General features: G+C 35.2%; 1 protein-coding gene across 1 annotated transcript; it reads left to right on the forward strand.

The window, feature by feature from the left end:
• Positions 1-2,135: 2,135 nt before the first annotated feature.
• LOC139128737 (uncharacterized) lies at positions 2,136-18,378 on the forward strand. Its single transcript, XM_070694467.1, has 3 exons — positions 2,136-2,507; positions 3,197-3,859; positions 16,282-18,378. Exons 1-3 carry the CDS (start codon positions 2,279-2,281, stop codon positions 17,073-17,075), a joined length of 1,686 nt encoding a protein of 561 aa, XP_070550568.1. The 5' UTR covers positions 2,136-2,278; the 3' UTR covers positions 17,076-18,378.
• Positions 18,379-22,429: the final 4,051 nt, after the last annotated feature.

Here is a 22,429-nt window from a genome sequence, read left to right on the forward strand (position 1 = left end):
GCGCCAAGCTTGGAGCTTGCATAATGTGATATGGAAGGCACCATTTTCCCATGGGTATGGCATTGTCCACTCACCCAGGCTCAAACCAGGCTGTGCGTATTAACATAACTTTTGTTTATACTGAGTATCCTTGCATAAACGGTGAATCACTTATAATAAACTGTCCACTGTCAGATTTTGTGTTGCTGTTTACTACTGTACTACTGTGAGTGGACAATGTGGGGGCCATACCCATCCGAAGATGGTCCCTTCCATATCACATGATGCAAGCTCCAAGCTTGGGGCTTTTTTCCCATGATTCAAATTACATGGGCAACTTCCTGTACTATTTTTATCATTTTCATAGAAAATCGGGCGAGTTATAAATGGTGAAAATAGCTTTTCTGGAGTAAATGACCACAGAGCTACCACATATGTAAAAATCATCCTTGGTGATCTTCCCCTTTAAATTTAAGCAACAGAGATCATTATTTGTAAATAAAGTGATATATATATATATATATATATATATATATATATATATATATATATATATATATATATATATATATATATATATATATATATATATATATATAAGCTCTAAAATCATTTATTTTCTTATTAATATGATGATAAAGTTAGCGGTAATGAATTAGCTCTATAAATGCATAGCTTATTCCAAATAAATCCATATATCGAAGCACTTGGCTCGATTTGATACACAAAAGCTTGTCAACTTTCCTGTCCAATTAGCTTAACTAATGCGTTCGTTTATGTTTGACAATATATATAAATGCACTTTACTGCATTGGGGTGGTTAGACGTTCATATGTGTGCAACAAATATAATATTGTAATTTCCCTTAAAATTGTCAATTCGCTATACATTGGGTGTCTGTAGGGAAGCTCATAGTACTTCATTTACAAAACAAAACTGATTGTATCGGTGCATTTATGCATATTTGATTATTTAGAATATGAACGGGGTTAAAAGTGCGAATGATAGAGGAAAATCGAAGGGTGTCAATACAGGGTAAACATGGAAGTCTACTGGGACGAATCGAAGTAGTTTTGATAAGGTCATACCCGCATTTCAATCTTCCAACTTAAAATCGGGAAGGTGATATTTTAGATAAGGCCATTGGGCACTGAGTCAATGTTTACACAATGAAAAACCCGCCCAACCCTGCATGAAATCACTGAAGGCTAAATGAGCCTTATTTTTATGGTAACTGAGTGATGTCGATGTGCTCAATGGTGAATTTTAATTTCATTCATCTCCCTCTTTTACGCTTCCAAGGACCAATTACAGCGCCCCTTATGTCTAATATAATCAATATTGTGACAATATTCGACCAATTTAGCAGCATATTGATGTCAAATGACATATGTGCCTACTATGCATTTGCTAATACATGCGTTTTTGAATACGCCGGTTTGTCCTGACAGTGCAAGGCACGTATATGAACTGTTTGTTGTGCCTTGATGAATATTAGGTGATCTCTGCTTTCTACTTATTTAATTTTCAAAGGTTGCAGCAATATTTCGCAATATTTTGAAAGCAAATTACTTCGTCTCTTTTCAGAAGCAATCATCGGCTTTTACCGAATGTCTATCGAACCAAACGAAGGTCGAGATATTTTTCTTTTCCTATGCTTTAGGGAAAAAATATGAAAAAATATAATCTACAAAACAAAATACACAATATGTATTTTACATTATGTTAAATACAAAGCGTTACGGATAACGCACAGTGTATGACGCTTCATACGAAATCAAGTCCATGATTTCATGGACTTCGGAAAGTCGTTACGGGATTTGCAATGAATTTGCAATATCTGGTTAGCCTAGAAACTTGAAATTACACGTATAGATCTTACTTATAACGAAGCTACATTACGGTTGCTAACAACGATAATATATATCGTAACGTATATTCTTATAATTTGCATACTATGCAAAATAAAAATCAGTGAATTCATTAGCACTGAACCAGTCTCAAAACATTTGCTGAGCATTGTAGTAATGGCTGCGAAATAGCTTACTTGATTTAACAATTCGTACAGTGTCATGGAAAGGAATACACCTGTTAGAACCCTGCTCAAATGGGACAATAAAATGTAAGTGTACTCTTATTGATCACTTCAGGTCAAATTAAAATAAAAGTGAGACCAGACGGTATTATTCCAAAGAAAGGTAAAAGTGTGAGGAAAGTTGCTGCTGTTTTATTCTCCAACAAACAAACAAAACAAAACGCTGTACTTGTTGGGAAACAACTAGACCAACGCCATAAACATATGAAGTTACATGATACACGCGAAGGATGCATTTCCTATATCATGGATTGCCAGTCATCGGAAGCCCTGGAGTCTTTGATGGATGACTATTCAAGTGGAAGTCTTGACAGGATGGTGAAGAGTACATTCCTGTCTGAGAGTCTGCTGGATGAAATTGGAGCCCTCTTCCTGTCCTTAGGAACATCGATAGACTATGAGGAGTATCTGCTATGTCAGGAGGAATTAGCAGGTATGTTCAAATGGCGATGATATATCATAAATATGGGAAAGACGGATAAAACATTAGTGATGCAGATGAACGATTCGGTGGATAGATAAGTCGTGTCTTTCTCCACCAATGCATGTTAGGCATAATGTTGTTTGGTAATTGGATCTGTAGATAAATGTTACTATTTAAAGAGACACAATCGCTATCTTTTGGCCCCCTTTTTCACCAATATTGTTGCAAACGAACAATTGATTATGTTATTCGACTTATTGAAAGATGTCTACATGTAAAAAAATGGTCGACCATAGACAACTTCCATCCCATCTTGTCTACCTCGGGTCAGGGGTTTAAGGTAGTGTGCAAGTGCATATATGTAATCTTGTGATTTACTGTATACATAAAACTTAAGGTAATGTGCCTTCAATTCGTGTGGCATCTAAATGTTAAAAGTATCTCAATCGATCGTTACTGATTTACGACTCCAAACCAGTTATAACTTTGTCTACAAACATTGTTTTAATCCTTGCGTTTGTCCGTATGTAGGCCTACTTCTTTTGTCATAGTTGTGAATATTAAAAGCGATATGATTAGCCCTTGCAATCCCCTCTTTTGACTTTGGAGATTTTAAGAGTTCATCATGACATAGCATGAATTCAGGTATTTTTATTAAATTGTTATCGTGTATCATTGTAATTAACATCTGTATTCAGGTAAAGACATCTACCATCTGCCTATTGAAGTCATCGAAGAGATGAATGAGGAAATCAAATCAGACATTCTAAGAGAACAGGTCGATGTTACAATGAGACAACAAACAACAAGACGGAAAGCTACAGACAGAGATATCCTACAAGCAATGTCAGTGGAACAAGAGAGAGGTAGACAAACTGAACTTGATGAACTTATGAATGAATGGATCAAGATACGGACTGAATTACAACAACTGAATGCCTCTCATTCTGAATTGGTTTTTGATCGACAAGAGTTCGTCCGAAACACAGGGGCCATAATCGATGAAGTAGATATTCCTGTAGAAATAAAGCAAGAATTAATGATGGCTTTCCAGAAGTTCCTGCCTTTGGGTCCAGACAAGACCGGCAAGCCTGATCAAAAGCTGGTGATAGAGGGCGATGTACTCATGGAGTATGTTGAGAACATCGTTCATGACTTTGACATTCCTACCAAAGGGAAACAAGACATAATAGAGCAATTCAGGAAGTTGGTACGGGCAAAGTCAGGGAAGGCGACCGCCAAGGCCAGTTTGACTGCAAAACAAGAGGATCTACAGGAGCGTATCCAGGCAATCGTTGATGACGCTGACATTCCCGATGAACAGAAGGAAGTCTATCATCAGTTAAGGCAGGTCGAAAGAGGTAGGTAGATCAATGTAGCAATGACGTGGTTGGAATACTGAATCATTATACCTCGCTCTATTCCTCAACACGGAAAAACGTAAAAGAAAAACCCTAATACGGAGATTTAGAGAACAGATGGGCGAAAAATTGTCGGTTAATGAGGTTATGAAGCCTGTGGCTCGCGAGTCAAGAATTCATTATATTCTCTTTATAGCTGGTTAATCGAGTCAAAATTCCTTGTATTCGAGAAGCTGTCCTACGAAGCAAATCAGTTTGTATTATACAATACAATCAATGCGGATAATTATTGTATCATTTTCAATATGCTTACTGCAACTAAACCAAATAATATGTTTATTAGGTGACTTCAAAACATCATTTGTAGAGATATTATTGCTTTTCAAAGAAGCAAAATTGCAAGTATATAAAATTGTGTCCTTGGTTTTCAATGTTAATTTATCAAAGAAACATTTGTATCTGGCGATCTCTACACTCAGTGCTCTGATAACCATGGCTGATATATTATGTAAAAGTTTGAAATGTAATACACGCCATAGAAAAAGTAGTATTTTCTCAAATTTCATAATAAACCAGCACTCTCTGGAAATCGCAATAACCTTAAGCAATTTTAATTTTTTCCAGTAGTTTATGGTCATCTTCGGAAAAGAAAATTCATGGAACTAAAAAAAGATATCGCAATAAAAAAAAGGAAAAAAAAGAAAGATACCCTGTAAAATACCTGTTAACCTGACATTAAAATTAAGATTACCTAGTGTTCAAAACATTTTCTTACCACTTTCACATCATTAAACTTCAAACTTCAATTGACATGTCCACTTGCACCACACTCCACACTCAGTGAGAGGTGAATATGCATTCCCAATACATAAAAGACACATACATACTCACATACATACTCACATACATACATACACACACATCCATACTCACATACATACATACGTATAATAATAATAATAATAATAATAATAATAATAATAATAATAATAATAATAATAATGTCCATCTGAATACTCTTGACCCTGATATTAAATTCACAACTGAAGGTGAAGAGAACAGGTCACTCGCTTTCTTGGATACATTATCCGGTAGTCCAAGACGGCTCAATAAATCTCAAAATCTACCGTAAACCTACGCATACAGAGCAGTATTTGCATTTAACATCTAATCACCTATTACAACATAAACTTAGAGTGATACGAACTCTCTTCCATAAGGCAGAGTCCATTATTACCGATGCGACTTATTGTGCAGAAGAAAATCAACACATCACGCAGGCTCTCGCGAAATGTGGGTATCCATCATGGACGTTCAATCGGGTCAGTAAACCGAAAGCGACCACCTCAAAAGCACAAAAAGACTTCGTTCGCAAAGGACAGATTGTTCTACCGTATGTGAAGGGTATTTCTGAGGCCCTGAAACGGACGTTCAACTCCTACGGAATAATAGTTTGTTTCAAACCTACTCAAACACTACGCCAGTTACTGGTTGCACCCAAGGACAAAACTGCCAAGAAAGACATCACTGGTCCTGTTTACATGATTCCGTGTCAAGGTCAGACAGATAAGGGCCCTTGCACACAATTTTACATCGGTGAAACGGAGAGATCTCTAAAAACCAGATTTTTTGAACACCGGCGTCCCAGCTCTACAACATCGGAAGTTTCCCAAGATATCCACATTGAATCAGACCACTTTGTGGACTTTCTTGATAGGTATCCCCGATACTTCAAAAAGGGGTGTCAAGGAGACGATGTATATCCGAGTTAACCAGCCATCCCTTAATAGAGACAGTGGAAGGTATAAATTACCAAAAGTCTATGACCCGATTTTGATGTCACGTGTCCGAAAGGTGACGACATTGAGATCGGGTTATTCTGTTGACGAAGGTTGTACTGCTGCAACAGAAAATTTCAGTGACTGAAATCTAGCGTGTTGAGATCAAAAGTTCAATTGACTGTAATTTAGCTACCAACACAGACAAATTTTCATGCAAAGAAAAATAAAAATAATAACAAAAATAATAATAATAATGGGTTCTTATATAGTGCACATATCCACAAGTACATGTGATCAAGGTGCTTTACAATTATGATAACCCCTGGTCACTGGACCTAATATGATACCACTCAACTCCCTGGGGAGTAAACAATTGCTCACATGTGCAGCCAATAAGCACAGCAGAACTAAATGCACACATTGCAACCACTGTCCTACCAGGTACCCATCACTCCTGGGTGGGGAGGAGCAATGAGGAATAAAGTGCCTTGCTCAAGGACACAACACCATGGCCATGCCGGGGCTCAAACTCACTATCCTGCGATTTGCATCCACTGCTCTAGCCATTGGCCCATGATGCCTCCTCCTACACATTTACATAAATATACACATACCGGCACACTTTCATACATACATAAATACATGCAAATGCATGCATACATACATACATACATATATACATACATACATGCATGCACATGCATGCATACATACATACATACACACATACATACATACATACATACATACATACAAACACACATACATACATACATACATACATACATACATACATACATACATACATACATACATACATACATACATACATACATACATACATACATACATACATACATACATACATACATACATACATACATACATACATACATACATACATACATACATACATACATGACAAATGTGCATTTTACAGAAATCTATAATCTCATAAAATCTTGTATTTCATGAGAGTCAAAAGAAACTCATTGTGGCAGTAATTCATTCATAAAGTCACTGACTTGTAACTCAGTACTTACATCTAGTGTCATATTTATCGGAAGACTATGAATTTTTTGTATCATAATGGAGATGCAAATCTCTCTAACCATAAAAAAATATATTTTGTGTAAAACATCAAAAGTTCAGGACCATAATATAACCTTATTACCAACATTGAAAGGATAACACAATTTATTACATGCAAATTTATGCATACATATTTTAACTAATCAGAATAGTTCACACTCCATCTTTACAGGAAATTTTGAAATTGAGAGAAACACAATAAATATGCAATGTTTCATAAATTATCTTAACTGCATAACCAACAACTAACAAAAAATTATCATGCATTCGATATATTCACATGCTCCAGTAAATCTTCACTAGGTTTTAGAGTGTATGTAAGCCCTGATACTAGCTAATAGTTCATCTTACATTAAACAGCGAGAAAATAAGTATTTTCTGACATTTCATAATGTATTACAAATGATTTACACAGAGAAAAGCTTAGACCCAGTAAGACTTGAGCAGAAAGCAGAAAAACTATAGAAAATAGAGAAACAAGGAAACCCAAAATGTGCTGTAAATGACAGTACAACTGACATACATTACACAGAGAACTATATCACTTCATGATCACAGTCCTGTACCAGTCACATCATTTCTACATCCTGTATGTTTACATGTGTTCACTTTCTTTACTCTCTATCATGGCATACACAGTCTCTTTGAAATGAAGTAATCAATCCCATTTGACCGTGTAATTTTATTTTCTTTAAAACTGTGGTTTTGGTCGCATATGTCACTATCATTAAAGTCATGAAGAGTGGCATCTCTGATGTTGTGAGTGTGAGTGTCTATATCAGATAATCCATCGTTATAAGTGTCAAAATAGTCACTTTGAAATGGAGTAAATGAATCACATTTGACCATGTCATTTTGTGTTCTTCAAAGATAGTGATTTTGATCACAAACGTCACCACCATTAAACCATAAGAGTGGCATGTCTGTGAGTGTGAATGTCAAGATTTATACAGAATTTCCATCCCTGTCAGTTTCTTAACTGGCAGCTGTCATGGTTACATTCATCAACACTGCCCTCACAGTTCATTAGAATTTCAACTCAGGATTTATCATTACAAGTCAATCAGAATATCCATCACCATCAGTTTCAAACTGTGACAGCTGTGATTCATTCTGTTGTCACCATCATCAATACTGCCCTCACAGTCCAAGTAGAATCCCACAGCAGATTCATCATTACAAGTCAATCAGAATATCCATCACCATCAGTTTCAAACTGTGACAGCTGTGATTCATTCTGTTGCTATCATCATCAATACTGCCCTCACAGTCCAAGTAGAACTTCACTGCAGATTCATCATTACAAGTCAATCAGAATATCCATCACCATCAGTTTCAAACTGTGACAGCTGTGATTCATTCTGTTGCCACCATCATCAATACTGCCCTCACAGTCCAAGTAGAATTTCACTACAGATTCATCATTACAAGTATAACTGTGAAAGATTATCTCACTGGAGTCATCTTCTTAGTACTGCTATCAGTCCTTATTACTTCCTGAAAGATATCAAAGACCAGATATGAACTGAAAATGCTCACGTGTTCATACAGTTATGTGTAAATTTGAACCTTTGCCACATGTTTGCAACTTCATTGAAAGTATTATGATCAACATAATGAACAATAATCACCGCCGATTAATTCTCAAAGGTCATGAAGTATACAAATATGTAATTAGCTGAAAAAAAGTTCTTTGACTGCTGTCATTGTATCACCATTTTATATAGCAAGTGTAATTACCGTTGGCCAAGTCCTTCAAGCCATATATGCCAAGCTGTGAAAGCTCATTAGATATGCAATTGTAAATTAGCTGACATGAAAATGTGAAATGACTTTCGATATTGTTTTAACCAGGTATAACCATCAATGTTGTCATGTTTTGCCAACTTTGATCAAGTAAATCCCAGTATATATCCCTAATAAGCAAAGTTCATTAAATATGTAAATTAGGAATTGACTTAAGTACAATTGCTTAATGATTGTCAATAATGTTGTATCATGGTATCTGCAATATATATAGCAAGTTTTGTCAACTTTGGTCAAGTCAATTCAGATATATATCTCTAATAAGGAAAGTTCATTAAACATGCAATTAGGAATTGGCTGAAGAGAAAATGCTTAATGACTTTCAATAATATTGTATTACAGTGTCTGAAATGTACATAGCAAGTTACATCAATTTTGATCAAGTCAATTCAGATGAATATCCCTAGTATGAAAATTCATTTAATATGCAAATTAGGAATTGGCTGAAGTAAAAACGTCTTTTGACTTTCAATAATGTTATATCACAGTATCTTTGATGTATATAGCAAGTTTCAATGACTAAAATCAAGTTAAATTGTGTTGCTAAGTTATCCCTATATACCAAAAATAAGACCTCTAGATCTATTGGCTGGCTCAGAATTAGATATGCACATAATTAATTAGGTACAGGATGTGATGTCATAAGGTCTCCCATCATACCAAATATGAAGGGTGTAGCACTTGGGGTTACTTAGTTATGGCCATATATGTATATTTGAGGTCAAAGGTCATTGGGGTCATATGACATTTTGTCAAAAAAATTGTATTGCTAAGTTATCCCTTTATACCAAAAATCAGACCTCTAGCTCTATTGGCTGGCTCAGAATTAGATATGCGCATAATTAATTAGGTACAGGATGTGATGTCATAAGGTCTCCCATCATACCAAATATGAAGGGTGTAGCACTTGTGGTTACTTAGTTATGGCCATATATGTATATTTGAGGTCAAAGGTCATCAAGGTCACATGACATTATGTTAAAAAAATGGTATTGCTAAGTTATCCCTATATACCAAAAATCAGACCTCTAGCTCTATTGGCTGGCTCAGAATTAGATATGTGCATAATTAATGAGGTACAGGATGTGATGTCATAAGGTCTCCCATCATACCAAATATGAAGGGTGTAGCACTTGTGTTTACTTAGTTATGGCGATATATGTATATTTGAGGGGGGTTACTTAGTTATGGCCATATATGTATATTTGAGGTCAAAGGTCAATGGGGTCACATGACATTTTGTCAAAAATTGTATTGCTAAGTTATCCCTATATACCAAAAATCAGACCTCTAGCTCTATTGGCTAGCTCAGAATTAGAAATGCACATAATAAATGAGTTGCGGGAAGATGCCAAGGTCAAAGGTCAAGTGGAATCCCCAATTGTGGAGAGCAATTTGGTCCCCTACTGGCCATTGTCCAATAGACGCTGGCTGTCTTGGACTTTAACATACGCCAGAATAAGCCATTGCCATAGCTCAGCTGCATAGGTATAGGGGGGGGAGGTCAAAGGTCATAGAAAAATCAGAAAATAATACTTTAAAAATCTTCTTCTCAAAATTGGCAAGACCTGTGACTTTGATATTTGGCATGAAGGAGCAAGGCTATAAGGTCTAACCAGGGTTGGGTTGGTAGCGGGTCGAGTTGTCTAGGGTCGAGTTGGTTAGGGGTCGAGATGTCCAGAAACCATGCTCATCATGCTTCCCATAGACTACCATGTATCACAAAATTAAAACTGTGATAACTTCATTAATATGCAAGCCACGCCCACCAAAACCTTTTCAGTTCTAGCCATTTGAATTCTATTCTAAAGATGTCTACCAAATTTGACTGAAATACGTTCAGCCGTTTTTGAGATAATGGGGATACAGACACACACACAGACAGACATGGCTAAACCATATGCTCACGTGTGTGAACACGTGAGCAAAGAAAATGAAGTTCACATAAAAGCTACCTAAACACAGTATATACAGTTTTATGAATGTAGAATTCAAAGTCTTCTAGCAGTAAACTATTTTTCTCTATTTCTTCAAGGATGCTTTTTATTAAAAAAAGTCGTCCAAAAAAATTACATTAAAATGTGTAAATGTCACGTCATTCCATTACAATTGAGTGGATATCCCTGAGAGCCTACACCACACATTTGAAAGCTGTGCTACAAATACTTTTGTTGAGAAATTGAAATACATGTATCTATTAAACTTCCTTAAAAATCCAATGAAAGGCTTAATAGTAAAAGATAATCTCACTCACATTTTCTCACAATACTTTTAGTAATCAAAGCAACAATAGCTTTAAATGTGTTATACACTGATCTAAAAATATTTTTAGTTTTCCAAGAGTTTTCTTTGAATAAGACCCATAAAAACACAAAAAAGTGTTGAAAGTGGCATGAAAATTTAAAACTTTTAAAATCATTTGAGATTTCCCACTAAAACTAATCACGTTAAAGAGAAACAAAGATTACAACAACAAAATGCCAGCCATTCTGTGTTGTGCATTCAAGTAAATGGCATCATACTTGTTTCTTGGATGATCACAATCTGTATGTGTAGGAAATACTGTATTTTTTGTACTTTTCCATTGGGCACCATTTAATGAATGTGACACCTGTTCATTATTTGACCTGTTCAAATATGTAGACATGGTGCAAATCAGTGAGCAGTGATACTTCTATGCACGTCTTTCAGTTAGCAGTATTATATGACCAAATTTAGTTTGACAATAAAATTATGAAAATATATCATAAAATTTGCAGCTAGTACGGCTTGTTCTCAGTTCGATTGCACAATTTTTAATATTTTCAACAAATTACATCTAAAAGTATTGTATGAACCCTCCATATTTAGGCAGTTTGATGAATGTTGATGACAGCATCAAAATTTCAATGCTAACATAATGAGAGTTTTAAATTATGATTTCTTGACCAAAAATCAGAAAAAAGCCCTAGTTAAAATGGCCCTTATAAATCTTTCATTACAATTTGAACATATTCATTCATGTCTCAGTTTCACACTGATCCCTATACTCGAATTTCTCGTTTTTGTTTTGCTGAAAACTGTATTTCTGCTGCAATTGAATCACATGAATCTCTAATCAGCCAGCTTAGCCTTAGGCAAATGATGTTTTTTATCTTAAAAATGAAATTTTTATCAACAATAATAATTTCTTATTTCTCAATGTTTCTTCAATGCTGATAGCTTATGAAATACAGATACCCTACTCAGTTTAACATAAACACAACTTGTGTACAGCAGATATTGACTTTGATTTTGAGCGTGGTGTCACTTGGACAGCGCCCTCTACAGGTGAAAAACTGTTTGCTGAAGGCTGCATTTGGTATAGGCCACCACACAATTATGTACACCAGAAGACTGAGAGTTTATTTAATACATTTCAAACACCTAAGTTGTACATAGAATGTTGCAAATAAATTAATGGAGCACCTGTGAACATCAAGAGTTGAAAACAGACTTTACTTCATAATTCCATTTCCACTATCACTTGACAGCAGCAAGGATTTACTAGGTATTCTTAATGTCAACAGGGTTGATACCATGTTGACATGACTCAGCATTATATTTATGAATTCTTCATTTAATTCCCCTTTCTTATATCTGATGCAAATTAAAAGGTCAATTAGAAAGACCTGGCAAAGTGAAGTTGTATGCCCACCCCCCCCCCCCAAAAAAAGTGGCCCAGTACCTCTGTAATGAGGCCGAACAAAAAATTGTGTTCTGATAACCTGACCTACCCTAATTTTTACCTACCGACCCGAAACTTTTTAGAGCAACGTAAACACTTAAGTAAAATTAAGAAAGAAAAAACCCATAAAATCACGTTTATTACTTGGCATTTGCTTGAACGAGGATGTTTTTTATGTTTTTAAACCTTTAATATGTATGATACATTTTCCTGGAAATGTTGTGGCCAGTGTTTGACCATCCTGAAAACCTGAAAAATGCATATACATATTTAAAAACAAAAATATTTTGGAAAAAAATTCTTGCAACCTCCTACCCTATTTTTGTTATCGAACAGCAAAATTTTTTGATTTATTTTTTTGGACTGATAATATGCACAAGTTTCTTATCACTTTAAACATAGGAATTGAAACTTAAAGGAAATCTATGTCAAAGGATTTCTGAGTTATCACTGATACATTCACACAGCTTACCATTGTACAGTTATTGTCTTTTCACTTTTGATGTAGGGACCATTGGTCATTCTAAAGGTTTAACTTATGGAGTCAAATTTGATGTATATTTTTTGCCAAGTTAGGGAGCCCTTTTTACAAAGAAGCACAATATTATGACAAAAAGTATAATTTCATAATATCAAAATCTCATCATTTTGACTATTTAGGTATCATTTTGCCAAGCTGGACTCATATCATTTTTCAGTGTGTTGTTTCTGTTTTAGATTGAAAAGCACTTTCCCTTATGTGTCATATCACAGTGCAGTGATGTCAGACTGTTGTGTAAAATATCTGGAGACACTGGTATGAAATCAAAACATGGAATCAAATTATATCGAAACCCTAAAAACATCAGGAAGTGAAAGTGACAACAGCTGTCCACTTTGTTAGGGCTTTGACATTCTGTAGGATATCCTCTTGTTTCACGCCAAAAAGCATACTTAACCCTCAGAGCGCAGATAACGAGAAATCTTGTTTAAATGGCCATTTGCGCCTGCGCGTATACCGAGATATGTCGTTTTGACATTAACATAATATATTCATGTCTTTTGGGGTATTTGCATACATCAAGGCAAGAAAATATGCTTGTTATCCAATCATCATCCAGTGTCCTTCAACTTTGAACCCGAGAAAACCTGATCATGCAATATGACATGCAGGTGCCATGAATGAAATTTTGCCATGTGAATGCAATTTTTTAAAGATTATTTCAGGAAAGCATCTGAAAATATGTTTTTTAACAATTTTTTACCAAAAACCAAACTTTTAGCCCCCAAAATTCCATTGTATTTGTCATATTTAATCAATCAAGACATCACAGATGGACAGCTCATGAAATGTTGATTGCATTTCATATATACATTGTCCAGATTGGACCAATTCTTATTGCAATAAAGTATCAATGAATGAGACAGTGCAATTACTGTGTTACGTCATTATTTTATTCAGCGCACAGGGAAATGGCCATAGAAAGTATTCAGCGCTCTGAGGGTTAACTACTGTTTTTGATATGCAAACTACTATATTATTTTTGACAATTGAATGAACTGTGGCTGTATATATTGGGAGTGTAAACATGCTGAAAACTGGCCATTTGTATATATTCAACCTTTGACCCCAATGTCCCTGTATTTCCAAACTCGACCATAGGAAACAGTGGAGTTGAATTCAAACTATGGTGGTGTATGGGTTTAGTGAACAGATTGTAAAACTGAACACAGAACAAAAAAATCGAAAAAGATGCCATAAAGCATCCACTAAGTACTTACAATAAACTATTTGTCTGTATTAATGTTAACTAAAGTTTACATCAACATCTTTGCTGTGGTCAGAAGAACACCTTTTACATCACTGTAGCTAAGTTTGGAATCAAGGTTACATATAGGTGTATGGACCATTGTGCAATTCCAAGTGTTTGCAAGAATGAATCAATTTAAAGGGGGTGCCCATGGTCATCGGAACTGCACGTGTGCGACTTTCTTGTTGACACACAATGTATTTTATGCATGCATGATATCTATATGCAGCACTTCAACGTAGCTTCAACATATATAATTTACGATATTCATTGTTAACAAACATGTTTCACTTTCATCAACCGCCAACTTACCCTAGAAACGGTATTTACATAGGTCGTAGGGGTCTCTGGCAACCTTTGAGCAGAGTTCCGACGACCACCTCCCTTTAAGGGTCAATACTTACATATACATAAACATTCATTCATTCATGCAAACACGCATCCATACATCATATTACAGATACATACAAAATTTAGATATGGAGTGTACAATGATTTAATAGATTTGTGGTATCCTACATCAAACTACTGTTCTTAAGTTATGTCTAACTAGCTACATGTAAATTCGTAAACACCATGGACAGAAAATAAAGAAAGACAATACTAAAGCAACAAACATCAACAATTAAACAAATTTGCAGAATATTACAAAAAAATTTCAAAATATTGCCTAATTGGTATATAGTCATTAATTATGCAAATTAATAATAATAATAATAATAATAATGGGTTCTTACATAGCGACATATTCACAAGTAGATGTGATCAAGGCGCTTTACAATTATTATTACCCATGGTCACTGGACCTAATATGATACCACTCAACTCCCTGGGGAGCAAACAACAGCTCACATGTGCAGCCAATAAGCGCAGCAGAGCTAACACACACATTACAACCACTGTCCTACCAGGTACCCATCACTCCTGGGTGGGGAGAAGCAATGAGGAATAAAGTGCCTTGCTCAAGGACACAACACCATGGCCATGCCGGGGCTCAAACTCACCATCCTGTGATCGTGGGTCCACTGCTCTAGCCACTGACCCATAATGCCCCAATACAATTGATACAATTCACAGGAGTAAATGTGATGACACGGCAAAAGCTTCAGTGACAATTCCACAAAATTCTACCATATTACACTGAACTGTTGTTGATTACAGCCTATAGCTAATTACCTACAGTCATTAATTATGCAAATAAGTCATTACTACACAGATAAAATTCACTGGACAAACACAATGACGCTGCCATGACTTCAGTGACAGGTCAACAACAATGTACACCAAACCATTACGGAGATAAAGCCTAATTACCTAAATTCATTAGTTATGCAAATTACTGAATAGAGTAGATATAAAATTCACTCGACCAAATGGCAGTGCCATTGCCATGACTTCAGAAACAATTTCACCAAATTGTAGCATATTACACTGAACCACTACTGAGCTACATCCTAATTACCTAAATTCATTAATTATCCAAATTAGTCATTACCATAAATATAAAATTCACTGGACCAAAGGCAATGGCATTGCCATGACTTCAGTGAAAATTCCACAAAATTCTAGCATATTGCACTGAACCATTTTGAGATACAGCCTAATTACCTAAATTCATTAATTATGCAAATTAGTCATTACCATAAATATAAAATTCACTGGACCAAAGGCAATGGCATTGCCATGACTTCAGTGAAAATTCCACAAAATTCTAGCATATTGCACTGAACCATTTTTGAGATACAGCCTAATTACCTAAATTCATTAATTATGCAAATTAGTCATTACCATAAATATAAAATTCACTGGACCAAAGGCAATGGCATTGCCATGACTTCAGTGAAAATTCCACAAAATTCTAGCATATTGCACTGAACCATTTTTGAGATACAGCCTAATTACCTTAATTCATTAATTATGCAAATTACTTGATCAGAGCAATTTTTAATTATTACCTAAAATCTTAAGAATGTCAAAAAACCACAGTCATTACTCAATTGAACAACTACTAGCATTTAGAGAGAGGTGAAAAGTACAATTACCAGCCTGAACGATTTGTTTATCGGTAAAATTTAATTAATTATGCAAATTAGTAACATTTTTACCGTTTAAATTTTTTAATTAATGAGATTTTTTCAAGAAATTGTCACCTTCATGTCAAAAAATCATGTTTCAATGGCAGTGCTACTGTTTTATCAGCTGTTGACCTTTGACCTACATCTGCAAATTGTTACCTTACACCCAAAGGTACACCACTGTCCAACACTGTCAGGGTTTTATTGTCCAGAGATGGCAAGAAATCATCAGGAGAAGTCTTTGACCCAAGGGGATTGACAATAAACCAGAATGGACATGTACTTGTCTGTGACTATGGACGTGGTGCCCAGCCTGGCAGTGTGAAGACAGTAACAGCAGACACTGCACAGATTCTAACATCTGTCACAGTTCATGGCTTACCTCACAATTTCAAACCATACGACACAGCAATGGCAGACAATGGTGACTATTACACAGCGGATGACATCAACCAATGCATTGTAGTGAGTGATGCAAAGAGTGAAGTGAAACAAATAATAGCAATGGGTAAACTGAAATACCCCACTGGTGTATTTGTTGATAAAGACAGAAATGTTTTCATAGCAGACTACGATGCAGACTGTGTAATCAAATGTAATGGAGATGGGGACATTATTTCAAGACGACAACTCAGTAAGCCCTGGTCTCTGACCATGAATAGCAAATATCAACTCATAGTGTCATGTGATGGTGATGTAAAGTGTATCTATGTTTTGGACAGTAATCTTGAAATATTGAATCAATTTGGAAGTGATCACTTAGTGGATCCATGTGGAGTTACAGTTGACAATGCAGACAATATTTATGTGGCAGATGATAGGAAGATAGTGAAATTTGATAGACAGGGTGAATACCAGGAAACTGTAACTGTAGATGGAAACCCTTACTACATTGCAGTGTTTACAGACGGTAGAATAGTTTATTCAGATCGCAGTGATGACACTGTCAAGGTCATTTACAAGTAAGAAATCTGAGAAGACAGTCAATGCAAATATTGCAGCAAATACAGCTGTACAACTGAACAACCTACAAACACATCATCACCATGACTGACACAATTTTCCTGATTTTCTCATCAAAACTCAATATTTTCTCAGCCAAGTTTGGGTTAGAATTTCTCGTTATGATGTCAGGAAATGACTCCAAGTGGAATTGAAACCCTTGGATGAAATTTTGTATTTTTTTCAGAGTGAATTTTCTGTAAAATGTGAAGAAATTGTAATCCGCTTTGTTTTGATGCCATGAACAATGTCAATAATTTCATTTTTCTCAGAAACTATTCATAATTTCCTAGTCATGTTGGGGTTAGAATTTCTCATCTTGATGTAAGGAATCCAATAATGTAAAAATTAAAGTCATTGGTTGAAATTTTGTATTATTTTCAGAGTCAACTTTTTGTAAAATGTGAAGAAATTGTGACCCGGTTTGTTTTGATTCAATTGTTTTGACACAGAGAATACAAATAATTTCATTTTTCTGAGAAATGTTCATATTTTCCTGGCCATGTTGGGGTTAGAATTTTACCTCTTGATGTGAAGAATTCAAAAATCATAAAATTTAAGACATCAGTTGAAATTTGATAATTTTTTCAGAATGATATTTTGAACACTGTAGACAATGTGATCAAGTTTACTTCATTGCAACTGTTTTGACATGTAGAAAATACAAATAATTTCATTTTCTGAGAAATGTTCATATTTTCCTGGCCATGTTGGGTTAGAATTTCACATTTGATGTTAAAAATTCATTAAGGGGAGATCAAAGTGATCGGTTGCAATTTTCATATTTTTTTACAGAATACATTTGTTAATTCTGTACAGCATTGCAATGACAGTTGTATTCACCAAAGCATCGCTGTGAAATCTTCTCATATTTGTTTTGATTTCAAGAAAGACACTCATCAGATCTTACCTGAACATTGTACATACTTTATGCTATTCATCCTGGTCAGGATAATGCCTTCCGATTTCTTGTAACATCGTCAGATTTATAAAATTCCAGGAGTAAATCCACACATGACTTCAGCTGGCAACCTGTCAGCTGTTATGTTTTGACTGAAGGCGAACGCTTTACTCATTAGATAGCTTCCACCGTAAAAAGTAGTGCCAGACAAACTCCAATAGTTCAAAATTGCAAACATAAGACACCTGGATGTTATGTTATTGATTCACAAAGAGACGATAGACCTCAATACCTTTGTAATTATTTCCGTTTTTGAAAAGGGTCTGTTTTTTTATGAGATGTACATCCGACCGACTGACATTAGGGGCGACGTCAAAAGATCGATGTTTGAAAAAAAACTTAATTGCTTAAGTTTGGGGGTGGGGGGTTTTTGGCCAAATTAATTTCTGTGCAGTCAAAAACGATTTAATGTCTTTTTGGCAAATTTTACGATTTCAAGGCTGTTTTTTGTACGCTAAAACCGATCCAGTCACCCGTATTTTTGTTACTTTATAATGGTTTTCAATTTTTATTTAATTCAATGGTACATTGGTACGTCGTTTGAAAGAATTAGTATAGGGTATGAGTCCGCATGTTTTTCAATTTTAGGTCAGTTAAGTTAGAAGGGCGGGTGGGGGGGTCTGAGGCCAAACTTAAGCAATTAAGTTAGATTTATTATATTGAACTTTTGATGTTGCCCCTTAGTGTTCAAATCTTACGCTAGTTCATTAGCCCATGATAGGTGGCGCTATTTCAATTTCTGCCGTCAGGCTGGTCAGGTTGACTTTATGTCGGTTTCAGCGCAGAAGTACACGTAACATATTAGTATCTGTAATAGACTGTATTTCTGAGAGTTTGACAGTTTTATCGCGATTGAAAAGATACCGTGACTAGAGTGTATACTAGAGTGTATATTAAGACATTTTATTGGATTGTAGACTTTTTCGATTTTTATTTCAATTTACTTCTATCTTGTGCGCTTGAAAGATTCAGTATTGTATTGCACAGCTAGATATGTTCATTGTTTGAACACAGTATACCTATGCATGCAAGATTATCATTCACTGATTTCTCTTTACGTGTGTACGTAGTCTATACCTGAACTTTGCTGAAGGAATATTGAAGATTTTGGTGGTTTTGGGGTTTGCTCTTTGATTTTACAGCAGTTAGTAGTATAATGTAATGCCATTTTCACACTATTTCTGGTCACTCTACTATAGATACAGATTTTTCAGATCATGATGTTTCGTAGGATTAGTTTAAAAACTATACAAAGTATTGGGAATTATACCAAAGAAGTGTTTCGTTTCCGAATATTGTAATTTTTGAATTGCATGTATTTTTCTGGGCTGTATTCTAAAGCCAGTCCCCTAAGCTTATATTTCCTCGGCCACGTTACTGTCGTAATGATTTGGTGAAGTGTTATCTATCGTGTTAAGACGTTTCTGAATCACGTGTTTTATTTTCCGTTGTATTGTACTTTTATTCATGATAATACGTAACTATGTTTTTCACCTATAAGTGTGGGTTATATGTTTCACAAGTCAAAAGCAATTTTCTATTCATAGTAAGCTTATTACTCGTGACTTCAGAATGCGGTTAGGGTTTTTACAGCATTGAAAACGAAACCAACATATTTTTTATGATCGTCAGATATTTTAAAGCTATATCTTCTTCAAAACAATGTACTATTTTAACTTTCTGGATTTGAACTCATTTAATTGCTTCTTAAAGAACCGAACGCGTACGTTGTATTAGATCAGCCATCAATACGCATAGAAACATTTTACTTGGTGTCAGTATGATTGTTATCCGATTTTTCCCCTCCTGTTCGGACTTTTATGTTCATGAGGTTTTTTTCGCAAATTGTGCATTTTAGCAAACAAATCCAGTAAATATCTTTCTTGACTTTCAAATTGATTTGCATTCGAGAAAAATAAATGTGCTTCGCATTTCAAAAACAACTCTTGTTTTTCATGACATATTTTATGTGACTGTAGAATATTACTGCTTAACGTGCAGAGATTTTTACAAGTTTCTATTTGATGTGATGGAAGTACGTGTTGTAAACGCTATTGGATACACTCGCTACATTTTTACTGTAAAGTCCGTTATAAACTCAAAGAGATCATCCTGTTGAATTCCAATGAAGTAATAAAAGATTGAAACAAAATATCAGGCAATGTTTTATGGTTTAGCGTTCGTCATGATAAATATTATATGTAGGTAGCCCTAATCATATCCAAAAACACTGACTCCAGACTCTTCAAAGCCAGATTGCATGTCTTCCAAACAGAAAAATGTCTATATGTCTGTATGTCTGTCTGTATGTATGTATGTATGTATGTATGTATGTATGTATGTATATATGTGTGCGTGCGTGCGTGCGTGCGTATGTATGTATGTATGTATGTATGTATGTATGTATGTATGTATGTATGTATGTATGTATGTATGTATGTATGTATGTATGTATGTATGTATGTATGTATGTATGTATGTATGTATTGTTTATATGTAAGTTAATCTGTTGACCATGAAGCAAGCACACGTGCGTTTTCGATGTCTAATTCTTGCATAAGTGATTGCGTAAAGAGATAGCACGTTATCATTTTTATTTATATATTATATATATATATATATATATATATATATATATATATATATATATATATATATATATATAATATATATATATATGTGTGTGTGTGTGTGTGTGGGGGGGGTGTGTGTTGTGTGGTGGGTGTGTGGTGTGTGTATACTAAATTTTTATCATCTACAAAAGTGTCCTGTTCGATAAAATTGATAATACAGGGAACCTTTTAGAAAGTTGCTGATTCCGAATGTTATTCTTTATATCCTGAAATTCAAACTGATTACAGCGGCATTCATCTGTTTCCCACCAGACTTCATAACGCTTTTCATTTCCAGCCTTTTTATAGTCTGGAATGTCAGGGAATGCCTTTTTTACATCTAGGAAAACCTGGAATGTAGAGATTGGCAAATATCGTTAATACGGCCTCATTAACATAGCTTTTTACTGGAGAAGGATCTTGGACAGTTTTCCATTTGCAAAGTAACACATGTACAGTTGTTTAAATTACTATCTGTTTTTTCGTATTTTGAAACAATGTGCCAGAGATAATCGTTTGGAACACACAGCGTTTTGTCGGACTTACAGCTGATGTATGTTGCGCGATAAATCGACCTGCACGCGAACGGGGAAAAACAGCAAAGGAGGGTTACACCTAAATTAATTCTCAACAATACTTGAAGAAAAAACGTGAGCAGGGGGTTCATGAGAAGGTTATTGATATTTATTTAGAAAAAATAGAACAAGATACAACGTAAGCGCTACAATGTTATTTATATTCAAAATTGTGCGTCAAAGGTTTTGTTTATTCTTTCATATGTTATTTATTTTATGAAATCGAACAAAATCACCTTTGCCCACCCTATGTGTCAACAACCCGGTCACAGCATATACTATATTCACAGGTAGAGTCGCCAATGTGAAACACTCCATTTTCAGATAGGCATACCTAAACTTCATGTCAAATGACTTCTGTGAACAGGGACGTAATTGTGAACGATGCTGTATACAAATTGAAAACCGACGAATATCCAGTACAGGATTTCAGTAGCTACGTTCAGTTGATTCACTTTGCAAAGGTCTTTATCACTGTTGCTGATCTAGCAGGACTGTCTCTGTCGACTTCTTTACAGCCCGCTTTTGACGCCTTGCTTCTCTACTGTGCTTGTGTGTGTTGAAAAAATGTCGCCGGTGTGCCAGGTTACAACCTGCAGTGATATGCCCGCCGATACTGGAGATAAGTATTCCAGTTCTCGGTCTTGTCAATGTGAGCGCATCGTGCAAGATAAGGAGTTGTCATATTGTTGCAAAGATTGTCATGTGTAATTCGTTGTGAGAAACCCAACGAGAAAAGAGTCATTTTAATAGCAATTTTATTCATATTGTAATGTTGCAACTCAAGTCTAGATTATCTATCGGAGGACAATCTACCGACTTCGGTGCACATCGTTCGCAGATATTGTACATGAAAAATGAATTAATAAGCAAAGAGTAGTCAGGTCACCATAGAAACGATATATTTCGTAGTATTTATAAAGAAAGACCTTTACATTAAAATAAATTGTGTATCTGACGTCAATAGATCATTGTCCTTCTATTAGCGTTTGATAACGACACACAGACATATTCACCTTTTTTTACAGAAAGTGAGTTCTAGACACAATTGTGAGATGACCGTGCGTCGGTCACCCTAAACAACTACAACTGCACAACCCCATCGCGCCACACTAAAACATTAAAGGACGTGATTACTTCACTCTTGAAAGCAGTTTTGTATTACAAAAT

The sequence above is a fragment of the Ptychodera flava genome, unplaced genomic scaffold (assembly GCF_041260155.1).
Source record: "Ptychodera flava strain L36383 unplaced genomic scaffold, AS_Pfla_20210202 Scaffold_66__1_contigs__length_654902_pilon, whole genome shotgun sequence".
NCBI classification, from domain to species: Eukaryota; Metazoa; Hemichordata; class Enteropneusta; family Ptychoderidae; genus Ptychodera; species Ptychodera flava.